The 15,047-nt window shown below is 45.4% G+C and overlaps 1 protein-coding gene across 1 annotated transcript in view; it reads right to left on the minus strand.

Annotated features, from left to right (window-relative positions):
• The window catches only part of MCUB (mitochondrial calcium uniporter dominant negative subunit beta), a 114,481-nt gene extending 102,489 nt beyond the window's left edge, over positions 1–11,992 (minus strand). Inside the window, exon 1 of the mRNA XM_047798662.1 lies at positions 11,768–11,992. Coding sequence (XP_047654618.1) covers positions 11,768–11,863 — 96 coding nt within the window. The 5' untranslated portion in view covers positions 11,864–11,992. The remainder of the gene's footprint in view (positions 1–11,767) is intronic.
• Positions 11,993–15,047: the final 3,055 nt, after the last annotated feature.

The raw sequence follows: 15,047 nt of genomic DNA on the forward strand, positions 1-15,047 counted from the left end.
GCATAGCTTATTCTCATCAACAGAGATAACGGAAACTTCATTTTTTGAAAAGGTTTAGGGAAGGAAAGGGAGGAAATACATAATGACTGTTAAGCTCTAACACCGGGTTCAGAGAAAAGATGAACGGCGCCTGTGGCTTAATAATTTCAAAGAGAAATAACCTACTGGAATAAATGCCTGGGCCAATGCACTGCCTGTTGACTGTTACCCAAGTCTTCGCCTTTCCACCCATCATGTCACCTCTCCCACAGGAATCAGAACTCACCACAGGACTGTGATTCTTCCCCTGATTTCAAATAGCAGCTCATTACCTTACTCGCTGCCATACATCGTTTTCCTTCTCTCATGTGCCAGGCATTGTGGCCTCACAGGTATAAGCCTGATTGCCTCACCGAACACCGCTGGAAGGCCCCACACATCTTCATATTCTTCCTTTTGTCTATGGTGCCCATTCCTATTATTTCAGCTGCACGTACAGCGACCATGTCTTCATGACTGGTCCTTATTAATGTACTCACTCGCCTCCTCCTACTATACACATTGGATTGCTAAACCCAGATTCATCTTCTAGAACAGCCTCTCTGTTACGACTGCCACACCTTTGTATAGAGTCTCCAGACCAGGATATGGCAAACTATGGCCTCCAGGCCCAATATGGCCTACTGCCATTTTTGCCAATAGATTATTGGCACAGAGCCATGCCCTGCCATTTATGTATTGTCTCTACCTGGCAGCATTGAATGGCTGTGACAGATCGTAGGCCACAAAGCCTACAGTGTTTGCTATCTGGACTTTACAGGAGAAGTTTACCAACACCTGGGATAGACCAACATCATTTGCATAAAGACAATGGCAGCTATTTTCTTTACACCGCATTCATTTAGCACCACTGCAGTAGCAAAATAAGACAAGTAAAGACATATGCCCTCAGATATTAAAGATATAGTACTGGCTCTTCCGGAGTTAGTAGTGTCCAGAAAAAAAGAAGATTCATGTGGGATGGGCAGGCATGCTGCTAAGATACATATGCAAAGGCCCTAATACCAGGGAGTTACAAATAGCAAATGAGTAGTAAAATGAGTGAATTTTAAATGAGTGAACTTTAGACAGACCGGACAGGAAAGACGGGGGAAAAATGGGTAGAGAATCTGAATAGACATTTTTCCAAAGAAGACATACAGATGGCCAATAGGTATGCGAAAAAGTTCTCAACATTAGCAATCACCAGACAAAGGAAAAACCCAAACCACAATGAAGTATCACCTTACACTTGTAAGACTGGCTCCATTCAAAAAGACCAGGATTCCTGTTGTGGCTCAGCAGAAACAAATCTGATGAGTATCCATGAGGACGCAGGTTCGATCCCTGGCCTCACTCTGTGGGTTAAGGATCTGGTGTTGCCGTGAGCTGGGGTGTAGGTCACAAGACACGGCTCGGATCTGGCATTACTGTGGCTATGGGATAGGCCAGCAGCTACAGCTCTGATTCGACCCCTAGCCTGGGAACTTCCATATGCCATGGGTGTGCCCTTAAAAGACAAAAAAAAAAAAAAAAAAAGGCTAGAAATAACAAATGCTGACGAGGATGTAGGGAAAAGGGAACCTCTGCGCACTACTGGTAGGAATGTAAATTGGTTCAGGCACTATGGAAAACAGCATGGAGGTGGCTCAAAAAATTAAAAATAGAACTACTAGGAGCTCCCACTGTGGCTCAGTAGGTTAAGAACCCAACTAGTATCCATGAGAATGCAGGTTCAATCCCTGACCTCACTCAACGGGTTAAGGATCTGGCAGTGCCATGAGCTGCAGTGTAGGTCACAGACACAGCTCAAATCTGGTGTAGCTATGGGTGTGGTATAGGTCAGTAGCTGTAGCTCTGATTCAGCCCCTAGCTTGGGATCTGAGATGTGCCACAGAGGTGGCCCTAAAAGAAAAAAAAAAAAAAGATTTCATGGGTTATTTCCACATAATCCATCCCCAATCCAATGTTTTTAAATGGTGTTCCCAAATGGTATCCTATAGACTACTCTTCTGGGAGAAGCTACTAGCAATGCGGTGGAATAACACAGGTCTGTGATCCTTCCACTCCCAGACTGTCCCAAGGCCCATCAGCAAAAGCACGTAGCAAAGGAACACAGCGAACTTGGGATCGCTTAGCCCAGCATTCTCTGGACTTAAAGAGAATTTGTTTTTCTGGAACACCTATTAACATCCTAGGAATCAATGTCACTTTGTGATGTAGAATTAAACCTAATAAACGTAACTCCTGTAAGGTCTTCATAGGATGTCTCAAATGCTAATCCAAGTCAAATCAAGGGCCACATTTCAGAGAATACTTCTGAAAGCCGGGATCAGATGCTTCTAGACCCTCAACCCCTCTCAGATTCCACTCTCTGTGTTTACGCCCTTTCTTCTTACTCCAAATACGTCTGCCAAACCCTTCCTTACCCTGCTCCCAGAGCTTAGTCAAAATCTCACCTCTATGCAACTAATGATGCTTCTTCTCTGAATTCTTTCAGTATTTATTGTCTCTGATATTTCAGTCTCGTTACCCAACTGGTGAACTTTATGTGCAAGTTCCTTGTCTTTCATGTAACTTTTAAGGATCTTCTCTGCAAGCTTTCACACCTAGCATGAGCCCCTGTAGCTCCTCCACTGAGATCTCAGGGCTTAGAAAAGAGTCACTATTCACTTCAGAGACAAGGGAAATATGAGCCATTAAAATGGGACAGACTAGGGCTTGGTTCTGAAAGTCCAAAAGCAGGCGAACTGGCCTCTACATCTCAGAGTAGACGAACCTAACACCAGGATGAGGGAGAACAGAAGCCAATTTTCAGCTAAAACATCTTGAGGAAATCAAACCAGAACCAGCTCTGGGACCTGCTGAGGGTTATGGCAGCACATGCGGTAGCAGTAAAGGCTCAGGTGGCAGCTGGACCCTCCTCTCCCATCCTGTTTATCCCCTCTGTCCCCAAGGTCCAGAAATATTGGGACAACAGCATGAAGCTTCCAGATTTTTTAAAAGCCCCCATTCAAAGACCTCAGATTCTAGGCTGTACAAGGAAAACAGATGAATGGCAACCACTATACAGGGTTAACCTATCCAGGACTTCAACATTCAAAAGTATTCAAGTTAATTCGGCTGTGTACCCTCCAGGGGACTCCCTTAACCAGCCCCCAAGCATGGCAAGACCAACAAATGATAATCTTGCTTACAGCAACTCCGTGCTCCAGAGGTGTGTGCCCCACGCTGGAGTGGAAATGGGAAGACTTGTAACAGGAAAGGGTCTGTATGTTTTTTCATATCATGAATCACATTCCACTTTGGGGGGGCAAGCAGGTGTTTTTGAAAAGGTTTTGTTTCGCCCAGGAATTCTTAGACAGTGTTATCATTGATTTTAAAATTACCCCATTCTAAATTAAGTTTTGATGATGAAGCTATTAGCACCCAAATTTCTGGCAATCGCGACATAGCATGTCACAAATCAAAAACCACTATGACCAAACACTCTGAGAATCCCATTTAGGAAAGTCCTCCTCTGTGGAGGAATATGTCGCCTTCCCCACATGTAAACAATCACCCTAAATCGCCAGCACACTCTGTGAGCAGCCAGGCAAACCCTTCTGCACCAGGCTGTCCTTATAGAATTTACATTTCATCAAATTATGTTGATCATGGCCTTTAAAAACCCGATGTGAAAGCAGATCTTAAATAAAGCAATTAACCAAAATATGACTTAAGACGACCCCTTTAAGAGACAATGCAACACATATAAAGAGCAATTTGATTAATTAAAAAAAATTGTCAAAATTCAAGGCTCTTATCACAAAAGGCAAATAAGAATGCTTCAGGTCTCTCCCCCCCCAAACCCCCACCTCACTAGATTCAGGGGGGGAAGAGGAATTGGAAGAGGTCAGCCCTGAAGAGGACACTCCATGAACGAAGTCCATACAATATTTAGTTCTTTATCATCTCTTGCTTCATTCCTCTACCTAGCAAGCATTTATCATGCACCTACTGTGGCAGGGCAGAGGCTCTCAGAGCTAAAGAGGAATGGTTCTGACCACAAAGGGCTGAGAGAATCCAGGAGGGAAAATCGTATGAACCCAAATAACTATAATGCAGAGTAGAATAAGCTACCAAAGGTATCGTGGGAGTGACAAGGAAAGTGTAATTAATTCTACGGGTAGAGACCTCGTAAAAACTGGTGGGGTGGCTGGGTGCTGGAACTCAGCCTCGGAGGGTGAACATTCAGAAGGACAGAGGGTGACGGGGCAGGGGGAATGCTGCCTGTGGAACATCACAGACACCAGCAGGGACAAACCACACGAAGACGTATTAGGGGCTGGACTGTAGGACCCATAGGGCATGAAGCAGAAAATGGGAACTGGAGACAGGAAGCCACACCATTTCTGGAGCATATGTTGTAAAGCTTGCTTGCTTTGGTGTCATTAATTACAAACCCATGAAAGCATATTTACAAGGTCAAAAGGAACCATACTTTATCCTGAAAAACAAAAATTGCTTCATGATACATTACCTGAATCATTCCCAAAGCAGAGTTGCTCAAATGAGTTATCCCACCATAAAGTGTCACAACAAATATCCTCCAACAAGGGCTTAGAGAGCCAACGCCATGCTGGTGTTCTGTTTGCACACATTTTCGAAAGCAAATGTGGTCTGTTTTTTTCAGGTTTATGGTCACATTTCTGTCATCTCTCTAATAAAAATGTGTGCTTAAAGCATATTCCAGCTGCATTACTGGTAGAAAAAGCAGTTATCCATCAACATCTTTTAAAATCTCCTCTTCAAATATCCCATTCGTCTACTAGGGAAACTCGCATACCAAAACCAAACACAATGTTTAACACAATAGCCACACAAGCACACAAGCACGTGCACAGAGTCAGAAAAACAATAAGGATTCATCAAGAAGAATGATAACTTCTTCCTTCTTCCAAACAGGTTCAGGGCTTTTATTATGATGCCTAAGAAGCTGAAAATAATCAAATTCATCTTTAGGTCCCAGAAACATGATTTGAGCAATGCGTTCATTATAAAAACACTCTGACTAAAACAAAATAATTGAGAGTTCCCAGTGGAGTTAAAAGAGGATTATTACCTGTGTCCACAGTAGTTCTATAAACCAAACCATCAATCTTGTAAATATCCTAAGATCCTCAGGTGAAACCTATACTTGTGGTGTGACTCTCACCAATTTTTATTTTCAGGCTCAACCTGAGGCAGATGGAAGTTCCCAGGCTAGGGGTTGAGTCAGAGCCTACAGCTGCCAGCCTACACCACAGCCACAGGAATGTGGGATCTAAGTCGTGTCTGTGACCTACACCACAGCTCACAGTGATGCCAGATCCTTAACCCACTGAACAAGGCCTGGGATCGAACCTGCATCCCTATGGAGACTATGCCGGGTTCTTAACCCACTGAGCCACAATGGGAACTCCACCCTCACCCATCTTGAGGACTTTCCTCCCTTCAGTTTGCCACAGTAAAGTTTTGTGCACCTGTCAGCTTCTTGATATGAGGGTCCATGCTTCATGTCACTTCTTGTTTCTGCTCATCGGCTATGGCAACTTCAACTCTCTCTCCATCTCTTGCCTCTCTTTTCGCTGCTCCCTATTTCCTGCTCTCAAATCTGCTCGGAGGAAGTCTCTTCAACAGAGTTTGCTGCTAGTGCAAATTTCACATGTCCGTTCTCAGCGGTATTGTGAATCCTAGATGGAGCTCTAATTATCCCCCAGAGAGCTGCCACGGGAAAGCCAGGAACGCGTGCTTTCTATTCCCATAAACAAGGTAAAAACCACGTACCCATCAGATAACACCCTTAATCAATTTAATTTAAACTGGAAAGGCAGATTAGAGAGATTTAACTGGCCTTGGTAGTTGACCCAAACCCCGTTTTTACCCAGGAGAGGATAGTGGAGGAGCAAGGATACAGGAAGGGTGAGGACAGGTGAAGCTGGGAAGACGAAAAAAAGGGGAGAGGAAAGCACCTCAGGACCATCACCTTTCTCTAAGCGACAACCATGTTTGTCAAATCGACCACAAAGAGAAGCAGAGCATCCAAAGTAGATTCGTACAGCAATTCAATTCAATGCAATCGACGTGGATAGAGCGCTTCTGGGGTGGGGGGAGAGTGCCAAGGAGACTGTGAACAAGGGGGAGACTGGTTTGCCACGCTTCCACCACTAACTCTTTTGAATGTATCTGTTCAAACACCCAAGAGCTGAATTTTGAAATTTAACAAAACCTTGTTATGCCCCGTTTTTTCCCCATTAAAAGATGATTACATAAAAACGGAAGATGACATGAATGGAGGGAAAAATGAAGGCAGAGACGATGAAACCACGAGCATGGTAAATACATAAAACGCACGTCAGCAGGACTTTCACGTTGATTAAAAGGGGGGGGGGGTTGAGAAATTTGACCCTAAGCTTTCTGGCAGCCAGTGCACAGAGAGAACACCCCTGGCTGTATGTTTTACTGTCTGCATAATAAACCTCAAAGCTGCTCAGGAGAAACCCAATTCTAAGACCAAGACTAGATAACAATTTCTTCCATGGGTTCTTGTAAGAGGCACCTCTTAACCGACTACCTCATTTCATAGGCCTTGTTTCTTAAAAGGTACGCCAACGAGGAATATTCCGTAAAACACTTGGATGGGGGATCCCATTCCACACAGTCTGAACACATGGCTCAGAGAACAGAGCTGGTGTTTGCTTAAGAAACCAGGAAAATTAATACTGGGGTGAATTAAATGGGATCAAAAATCAGACACTTCTAGGACTTCCTGCTGTGGCTCAGTGGAAACAAATCTGACTAGTATCCATAAGGATGCAGGTTCGACCCCTGGCTTGGCTCACTGGGTTAAGGATCCTGTGTTGCCATGAGCTGTGGTGTAGGTCACAGAAGTGCCTCAGATCTGGCGTTGCTGTGGCTGTGGTGCAGGCCAATAGCAACAGCTCCAATTCAGCCCCTAGCCTAGGAACCTCCATATGCCATGTACACCCCTAAAAGACAAAAAAAAAAAAAAAAGACACATATAGACTGTGGCTAAGACTACTTTATTATGTATTGGTTAATAGCCTGTAGACTACCTCAAGATGTCTATTACACAATAGTGTTTTTGTTTTTTTGTCCTTTTAGGGCCACACCCTCGGCATATGGAAGTTCCCAGGCCAGGGGTCTAATCACCAGCCTACACCAGAGCCACAGCAACGCCAGATCCGAGCCGTGTCTGTGACCTACACCACAGCTCACGGCAACGCCAGATCCTTAACCCACTGAGTGAGGCCAGGGATCGAACCTGTAACCTCATGGTTCCTAGCTGGATTCGTTTCCGCTGCGCCACAAAGGGAACTCCCAATGGTTTTTAAGGTCTAGATACTAGAGTCTCTTGAATAAGCAGTATTTCACAGATGACATCTCTGGCAATAACAGAATGAAATATTAGAGTGAGACAATTCACAACAGAACACTGTTATGACATGCTCACCCCGTCAAATTACTTCTTTTTAAAGGGGAAAACAATTATTACAATTACTCGTTAAAACTGCCACTTTACGATCGCCTAAGATCATAAAAGAGGGTTGTGAGCCATTAAGACAAACATCCTGACACTGATAATATTTTATTCAACAGTATATTTACAACTCCTGGTAAAATAACAAAGCAGCAATTTTAGAGGTGGAAAGGGCTTTTGAGACCACTTAGACAAATCTTGTTTTGCAAAGGGAGCAAATAAAGCAGGCTCAAACAGACTGAATGACTTGGCTGAGCTTACTGTTAAATTGTCATAAACAGTAAGATAAAAACAAAAACAAAAGGGAGTTCCCTTCATGGCTCCGTGGTTAACGAACCTGACTAGGACCCATGAGGTTTCGGGTTCAATCCCTGGCCTCGCTCGGTGGATCCAGGATCCAGCATTGCCGTGAGCTGTGGTGCAGGTGGAAAATGCGGCTCGGATCCCGAGTTGCTGTGGCTGTGGTGTAGGCCGGCGACTGCAGCGCTGATTCGACCTCTAGCCTGGGAACTTCCACACCCCTCTGGTGTGGCAAAAGCACAAACAACAACCAAACACCCCAAACCCAGTACTGATACCTAAGTGCTGGGAAGGTAGCACTGCTGAATATTTAATAGACAAACTGGTCTTTTCTATCATGTGCAAACAATCACCAACATACAAGCAATCACTGTCCTCAGGAGAGAGCTCTGAAACCAGGAATGGAGAACACGTGCCAATTACGAACACAGGAGGTTGAAGGGTAGGGAAGGGGCAAAGGAGAACAGGTTTATTAAATTCAACAGGTGAAAACAATTTCTAAATTACCATTTGGTGGTGGCATTAAACATGGAAATGTTTTGTTTCTAAGATTTAAAAAAAGCATACTCAATACTTAAACTTCTCGGCAAAGTACATCTGATTTTTTAAAATTCTAAACATAGCTTATGGAGGGACTCTACTCATATCAAGGAGTCTCTCCAATTAAGTAGCAGAAAATCTAAATTAAAAAAGGCACAACTGGGAGTTTCCGTCGTGGCACAGTGGAAATGAATCCGACCAGGAACCATGATGTTTCGGGTTCGATCACTTGCCTCGCTCAGCAGGTTAAGGATCCAGCGTTGCTGTGAGCCACAGTGTAGGTTGCAGACGAGGCTCGGATCTGGCGTTGCTGTGGCTGTGGTGTAGGCTGGCAGCTGCAGCTCCAAATCAACCCCTAGCCTGGAAACTTCCATATGCCACAGGTGCAGCCCCCCCCCAAAAAAAAAAAATCAAGAAACAAAACAAACAAAAAGAGAAAGGCACAACTGGAGCTCCCCTTGTGGCTCAGTGGTAATGAACTGGACTAGTATCCATGAGGACTCGGGTTCGATCCCTGGCCTCACTCAATGGGTTCAGTACCCGGCAATGCCATGAGCTGTGGTGTATGAAGGTCTCAGATGTGGCTCAGATCTGGGGTTGTGGTGGTTGTGGCTCGGGGCAGTAGCTACAGCTCCAAATCGACCCCTAGCCTGGAAATTTCCATATGCCACAGGCTCGGCCCTAAAAAGCAAAAACAAAACAAAACAAAAAGGAAGAAAGAGAAAAAGAGAGGAAGGGGAAGGAAGAGGGGGAGGGAGAAAGCAAGCAAGCAAGCAAGCAGGCACAATTAGAGAATTCCCTTGTGGCACAGTGGGTTAAGGATCTGGTATTGCTGTAACAGCTGGGGTTGCTACTGCGGCTCGAGTGAAATCCCTGGCCTGGGAACTTCCATATGCCCCAGGTGTGGCCCCAAAAAGAAAAAGTCACAATTAGGCAAAAGCTTTCTGTTTAGTGATAGTTGACCAGACATCATGATCACTCCAAGCCGTGTCCTCGAGAATCAAAAGGCCCACAGGAGCCATGGATTGCTGTGTCAACCACTCAGCCACAGTGCTGCCAACAAAGCAGAGACGCTGCCACCAGAACGTGACCATGGACCCCAGGCCCTGCCTTGGCCAAAAAATACAATATGATCTGGCTCTCTTATGCTTCAGATGAACATATCCATGTTGACAAAGTTTTTTTCTACCCACAAAACACTGACAATAACTCACCTAGGTAAACACCCATCTGTTTTTCAAAATTACTCAAGTATAAGGCACACTCCCACTTTCAAAAGACCAAATATAATTGAGAATGCTTATTTGAGATACCATTAATGACAAGTCCTTTCAAACGAGGATTTTATGAGCTGTCAGGTCACATATGCCACTTTCTTTTCCCTGTTGCTTTCAGAGGCTCTAGAGGTTTGAATGTTCATAGCAAAAATATATAAAAATAATACTTGTCCCAAGGGAAAAAAATCTTGTCTTTAGCCATACGATTTGTCACACCAAATGAGGCAATCACAAAACAGTGAGACCTTAGGAAGAAAGATGTCCCTACAACCAGTGAATCCGATTTGTGGAAAATGGTGAAGTAAACCTCTCTGGCAGCCAGGATACTTCTGTCAGTTTCTTTACGGTACCATTTCAAAGAGCATATAAAGAAGCAAACCCCAAGGTTTCTCTTTATTCTTCGAGGCTCTGCAATCAAGGAAAATGATGGAAGCATTGCTAAAGCTCAGCAAATGGACTCAAGAGCATGGCTAGTCAAGACTTAAAACAAAAATCTGTCATTTAGAAATAGTCCAATGTAAAGCTTCTTGAGAGGATTACCTAGAGACAAAGTACTAACCACCGCTCCCCTATGATTAAGCCTAATAAGGCCCACTGTATCCTTTTCTACCTCTTTTAAAAGAGCATCCAATTCCTGCTGGGGCATGCAATGGCACGACCCTGGAGAGCATCAGGTGGTAAACATGGAGAAAAGGCTTCGAGGTGATCACTTGAAAAAGGGCAGCCAGTCTTGGGATTCATAACCATTCTACTAAAATGTTAAATGGACTTAACAGAAAACTGAATCGCTAATTTAATTTGATATGGTGTATAAGGAAGAGGGTTCCTTGTACTGGGCTGTTTTACTCTTTTGGTTCGTCTTTGTAAAGTGCAACATTTATAATAAAAGCACACGTTTCACCAAGGGAAAAAAGCCTGTCTCTCCAATTACTCTATTAAGCTTACTAATTTTACATCCTAAGAAGTTTGGCCCTTTCCTAGTTATAAGGAACAAAATGCCTTTCTTTCTTCTCTTGCAAACATTCAGAAAGGGCATTTAAGTATTTCTGCCATCATTCCAAACTCTGAGGCCCAGAGAGCGTAGCAGGGGAAAAAAAGGGGGGGGGGGAATGAACAGGAAGTGAAAGTGACAAGATAACAGGAACGGCATCGCTTACTTTCTGCTTTTCTTTCTAACTGCAGAAAGAAAAAAATACATCTTTTTTTCTCGTTAACAATCAAACTGATTTCTAAGGGTGGGTAGGCGGCGCTGAAAACTGAAAAACAACGCCCTCCCCAACCGCGCGCACCTGGAAGGCTCTTACTTCCAAGGCTGTCTTTCCTCATTAGGCTCAGAGTTAGGGCTCCCAGGCTCCTGTCAGCCCCCATCACAATCCCAGTTACACCCAGCACTTCACCCCATCCCCCAACCCGGTCTTCCCGTGTATTTTTTAGTGCACATCGACCGACGCTCTCCCTCCTCTTCCAAGCAACGGTTCTACAAAGATTTCCACAATACAACTGTGTCAGGCCAACTGTTACTCATCAGCACACACATGATTCACCCGTCTCTCGGCTCTCGGAACAAAACGCGAGTTTTCCTTCCCTCTTTGAAAGGGAGGTGCTCGTAGTTTTTAGGTTGGAAATTTCACTCTCCTACGACAGTACGCACTCAGGGCTGTCGCGCTGGCTCGCTTTACCGTTTTCTTAGCCCCCTTAGGCCACATCGGCACCGACAATCGAGCAGACAGCAAAGCGGCTCTGAAAACTTATTCCAGATTGCGGTTTGGACGCGGAAAAACTGTCTCCCGGGGCAACTGTGCTGCTCCCGCGGCCGCCGCCGGGTGGTCCCCGCACTCCAATTTAACCGAGGTGATGCGCCAGCTCACTTCCCCGTAACCCTTGGCCTTTCCTTCCCTCGGCCCCTGGGGGTGACCCCGACTCTGGACCGCCGGGCCCAGGTCCATGGCCCGAGGGATGACCTATCCTCCCGTCCGCAGAGCCGGGGGAGAGGGGGCGAGGGTGTCATCAAAACGCAGTGAAAGTCCCGGCCGCTCGGCTTTCGCTCCCGCCGAAGTTGCCCCAGGCAAACTTTCCCAGCCGCCTCCCCCGGCCCCAGGTTTGGGCTCACCTGGGGCATCGGCGGCCGCGAATGCGTTTGGCCTTGGGTTCCGGGGGTCGTCAGCAGCCGCGCGCGCCACGGCCAGGGGCCCCTCCAGCGCATCATCCCGTCGGGCGCGGCGCTCCCGCTGGAGTCAGCGGGCCATGGTCTGCGCTAGTGGCTGGGCGCCGGCGTTCTCCGTGGGCGCAGCCTCGCCGGGCCCCCGCCTCCCCGCGCCGCGCAGCGCGGGGCGGGCTAAAGGGAGGGTGTGTCCCTCTCCCCTCCTTTGGTCTTCGCACACGCCCCGGCGCGAGCCTGTTTTCTTTCCTCCGACCAAAATTTGGAGGGGCGGGAGGAGAGAATGAGAGCGCGAGGGAACCGCCCTCCGCATCTCAGGTGTTGCTGGTCAGCCCGGACGTTTGGCCGGCCTCCCTGCTTCCCTTAAAGCCCCTTCTGAAATGAACGAGAGCCCGGGCGCCGGCCGCTCACTCCTGGCTGTTGATTTCAAAACTCGCTGGTGATTCTGGGTACTTAGTGCCAGGAGGGCAGTCTTCTCCGTTCCACCCCCACGAGGCAGGGAGGCATGGGGTGAGCGGAAAAGAGCGTCAGGGATCTGAAGAGGGGCAGGGTCTCTCTGGAAGTTTCCCTCCTGCCCGAGAGGAGCAAGTCCACGGAGGCTCCACCCTTCAGCTCGAGGCGTGGGCTGCGGGCGGCGGTGGCCGGTGCTCTCTGCTCCCCGATGAGCAGCAACTGTCTCCCAGGGCCTACCTCTGCCAGAGGTTTGCTGTCCGATTGATGGTGACCACCCAGAACCCTTTGGGACACTCTCACAGCTGAATTGGCTTCTTCTTTGAAGCACGTTATTAATTGAAGCAGCTAAGAAACTGAAAACTTAAGTTTTCACAACAGTTGGGAAACCTAATATTTTGTCTTGGACTGTGTTTGTAGAAACAAACACAAACCACTTAAGAGCAGCCTAATCCAAGCTTTCACATAGCTTTATTTACAACAGAGTTGGTAGATAAAACACAGGATGTTCAGTTAAGTTTGATTTTCAGATAAACAACATAATTTTTTAATGTTAAGTATGTCCAAAATACTGCATGGGTCACACTTTTCTTAAATGAAACATTTAGGGTATACTTATGCTAACTTATGTATTGTTTATCTGTAATTCAAATTTAACCAGGCATACTGTTTTTATTTACTAAATCTGCAAGAGGCTTGAGTTAATGAATCAAAACTGGCAAACAATGCAACAAGTGGTAAATCTCACCTCATGATAATCTCCTTTCCTTATTGAAAAAAGATGCAGGAAATTCCCATTTAGCGGGTTAAGGACCCCACGTGGTCTCTATGAGGATGCATTAGATCTCTGACCTTGCTCAGTGGGTTAAGGATCCCATGTTGCCACCAGCTGCAACTACCCAGCAGCTGCAGCTCGGATTAGACACCCCCCCACCCCATGGTTAAAAAAAAAAAAAAAAGATGCAGGTATCTACCATAGCAAAAACTGTCACCATTCTTAGTTGGTTCATACCTGTTAATGACGGTTCATACATGTTAATGAGCATCTGTGTCTCAACATACCATTGACCTCCACAGATAGTGACACATTAAATATGAGGTCCACGTGGAAGTAATTTTTTTTTGTCTTTTTGCCTTTTCTAGGGCTGCTGCCTCAGCATATGGAGGTTCCCAGGCTAGGGAGCTGTAGCCACTGTCCTACGCCAGAGCCACAGCAACGCGGGATCTGAGCCAAGTCTGCGACCTACACCACAGCTCAGGCAATGTCAGATCCATAACCCACTGAGCAAGGTCAGGGATCAAACCTGCAACCTCATGGTTCCTGGTTGGATTCGTTAACCACTGAGCCACGGCGGGAACTCCTGGAAGTAATTTACTTTACCTGAGTCCTTTCTTTCTGTTCTCTGGTGCTCCAAATGAAAGAGATTTATCTTAGCTGTTGTGAATAATGCTGCAATAAACACTGAGCTACAGATATCTTTTTGAGATACTTATTTCTTTCGGATATATATCCAGTAGTGGGATTGCTGGATCGATGATAGTTTTATTTTATCTTGTTTTGTTTTGTGAGGAACCTTGCTACTGCTTTCCTTATTGGCTATACCGATTTACATCCCCACCAACAGTGTACAAGTGTTCCTTTTTCTCCAGTAGTCATGATAAGGAAACAAACCATGTGTCCAAGGCCTAAATAGACAAAATTATATCGAGATGAGGTATATACATAAAGTGGGATATTATCCTGCCATTAGGACAATTTAGAGAAATCTGGAGGACATCATGCTAAGTGAATAAGTTGGAGAAAGACAAATACCATATGATTTTACTTATGTGTGGAATCTGAAAAAGTCAAATCCATAGAAACCAGAGCGTAGAACAGTGGCTTCCACAGGCTGGGAGGTGGGAAAGTGGGGAGGTGTTGGGCAAAAAGTGCACACTTTCAGTTATAAGATGAATAAGTTCTGACAATTTAATGTACAGCATGGTGACTATAATTAATAGTACTGTACCACATACTTGAAGTTTACTAAGAGAGTAGATCTTAACTAGACTAACCACACCACCACCACCAAAAAAAATAACTATATGAGGTAATGGATGTATTAATTACTGTGCTTTGTGGTTATCATTCGCAGTATATATATATATGCCAAACCATCATGCTGTACAATTTAAATATATACACTTTTTATTTGTCAGTTAATTACACCTCAATAGAACTGGGGGGGGGAATAGGAAAGTTAAAAAACGAAAAAAGAAGAAAGAAGAGTCATTTGGAGAGAAAGGAGAAGCAGAGAATATGTCCATTTTGAGCACAGAATCTTCCACTATAACACTGGTGATAATACTCTTTTTCCAAGAGGTTTGGGGGGGCACATTCCCTTTCAAGTGCCTTTTCATAGGACAACAACTTGTAATACTTCCTATAGAAAGAATAGAAAATATAATTGGGAGTTCCCATTGTGGCTCAGTGGAAGAGAATATGACTAGCATCCGTAAGGACGCAGGTTAGATCCCTGGCCTCACTCAGTGGCCTCACTCAGTGGGTTAAGGATCCGGCCTTGCCGTGAGCTGTGTTGTAGGTTGCAGATGCGGCTCAGATCCCATGTTGCTGTGACTGTGGCTGTGGTGTAGGCCAGCAGCCGTAGCTCTGATTCGACCCCTAGCCTGGGAGCCTCCCTGTGCCATGGGTGCAGCCCTAAAAGACAAAAAATAATAATTGTCTTCTGTCTGCATGTTGATTTGTTTTTACTTACCATCGATAATTTAGAAAAGTGTCTTT

Source organism: Phacochoerus africanus, chromosome 10 (genome assembly GCF_016906955.1).
Source record: "Phacochoerus africanus isolate WHEZ1 chromosome 10, ROS_Pafr_v1, whole genome shotgun sequence".
Classification (NCBI taxonomy): domain Eukaryota; kingdom Metazoa; phylum Chordata; class Mammalia; order Artiodactyla; family Suidae; genus Phacochoerus; species Phacochoerus africanus.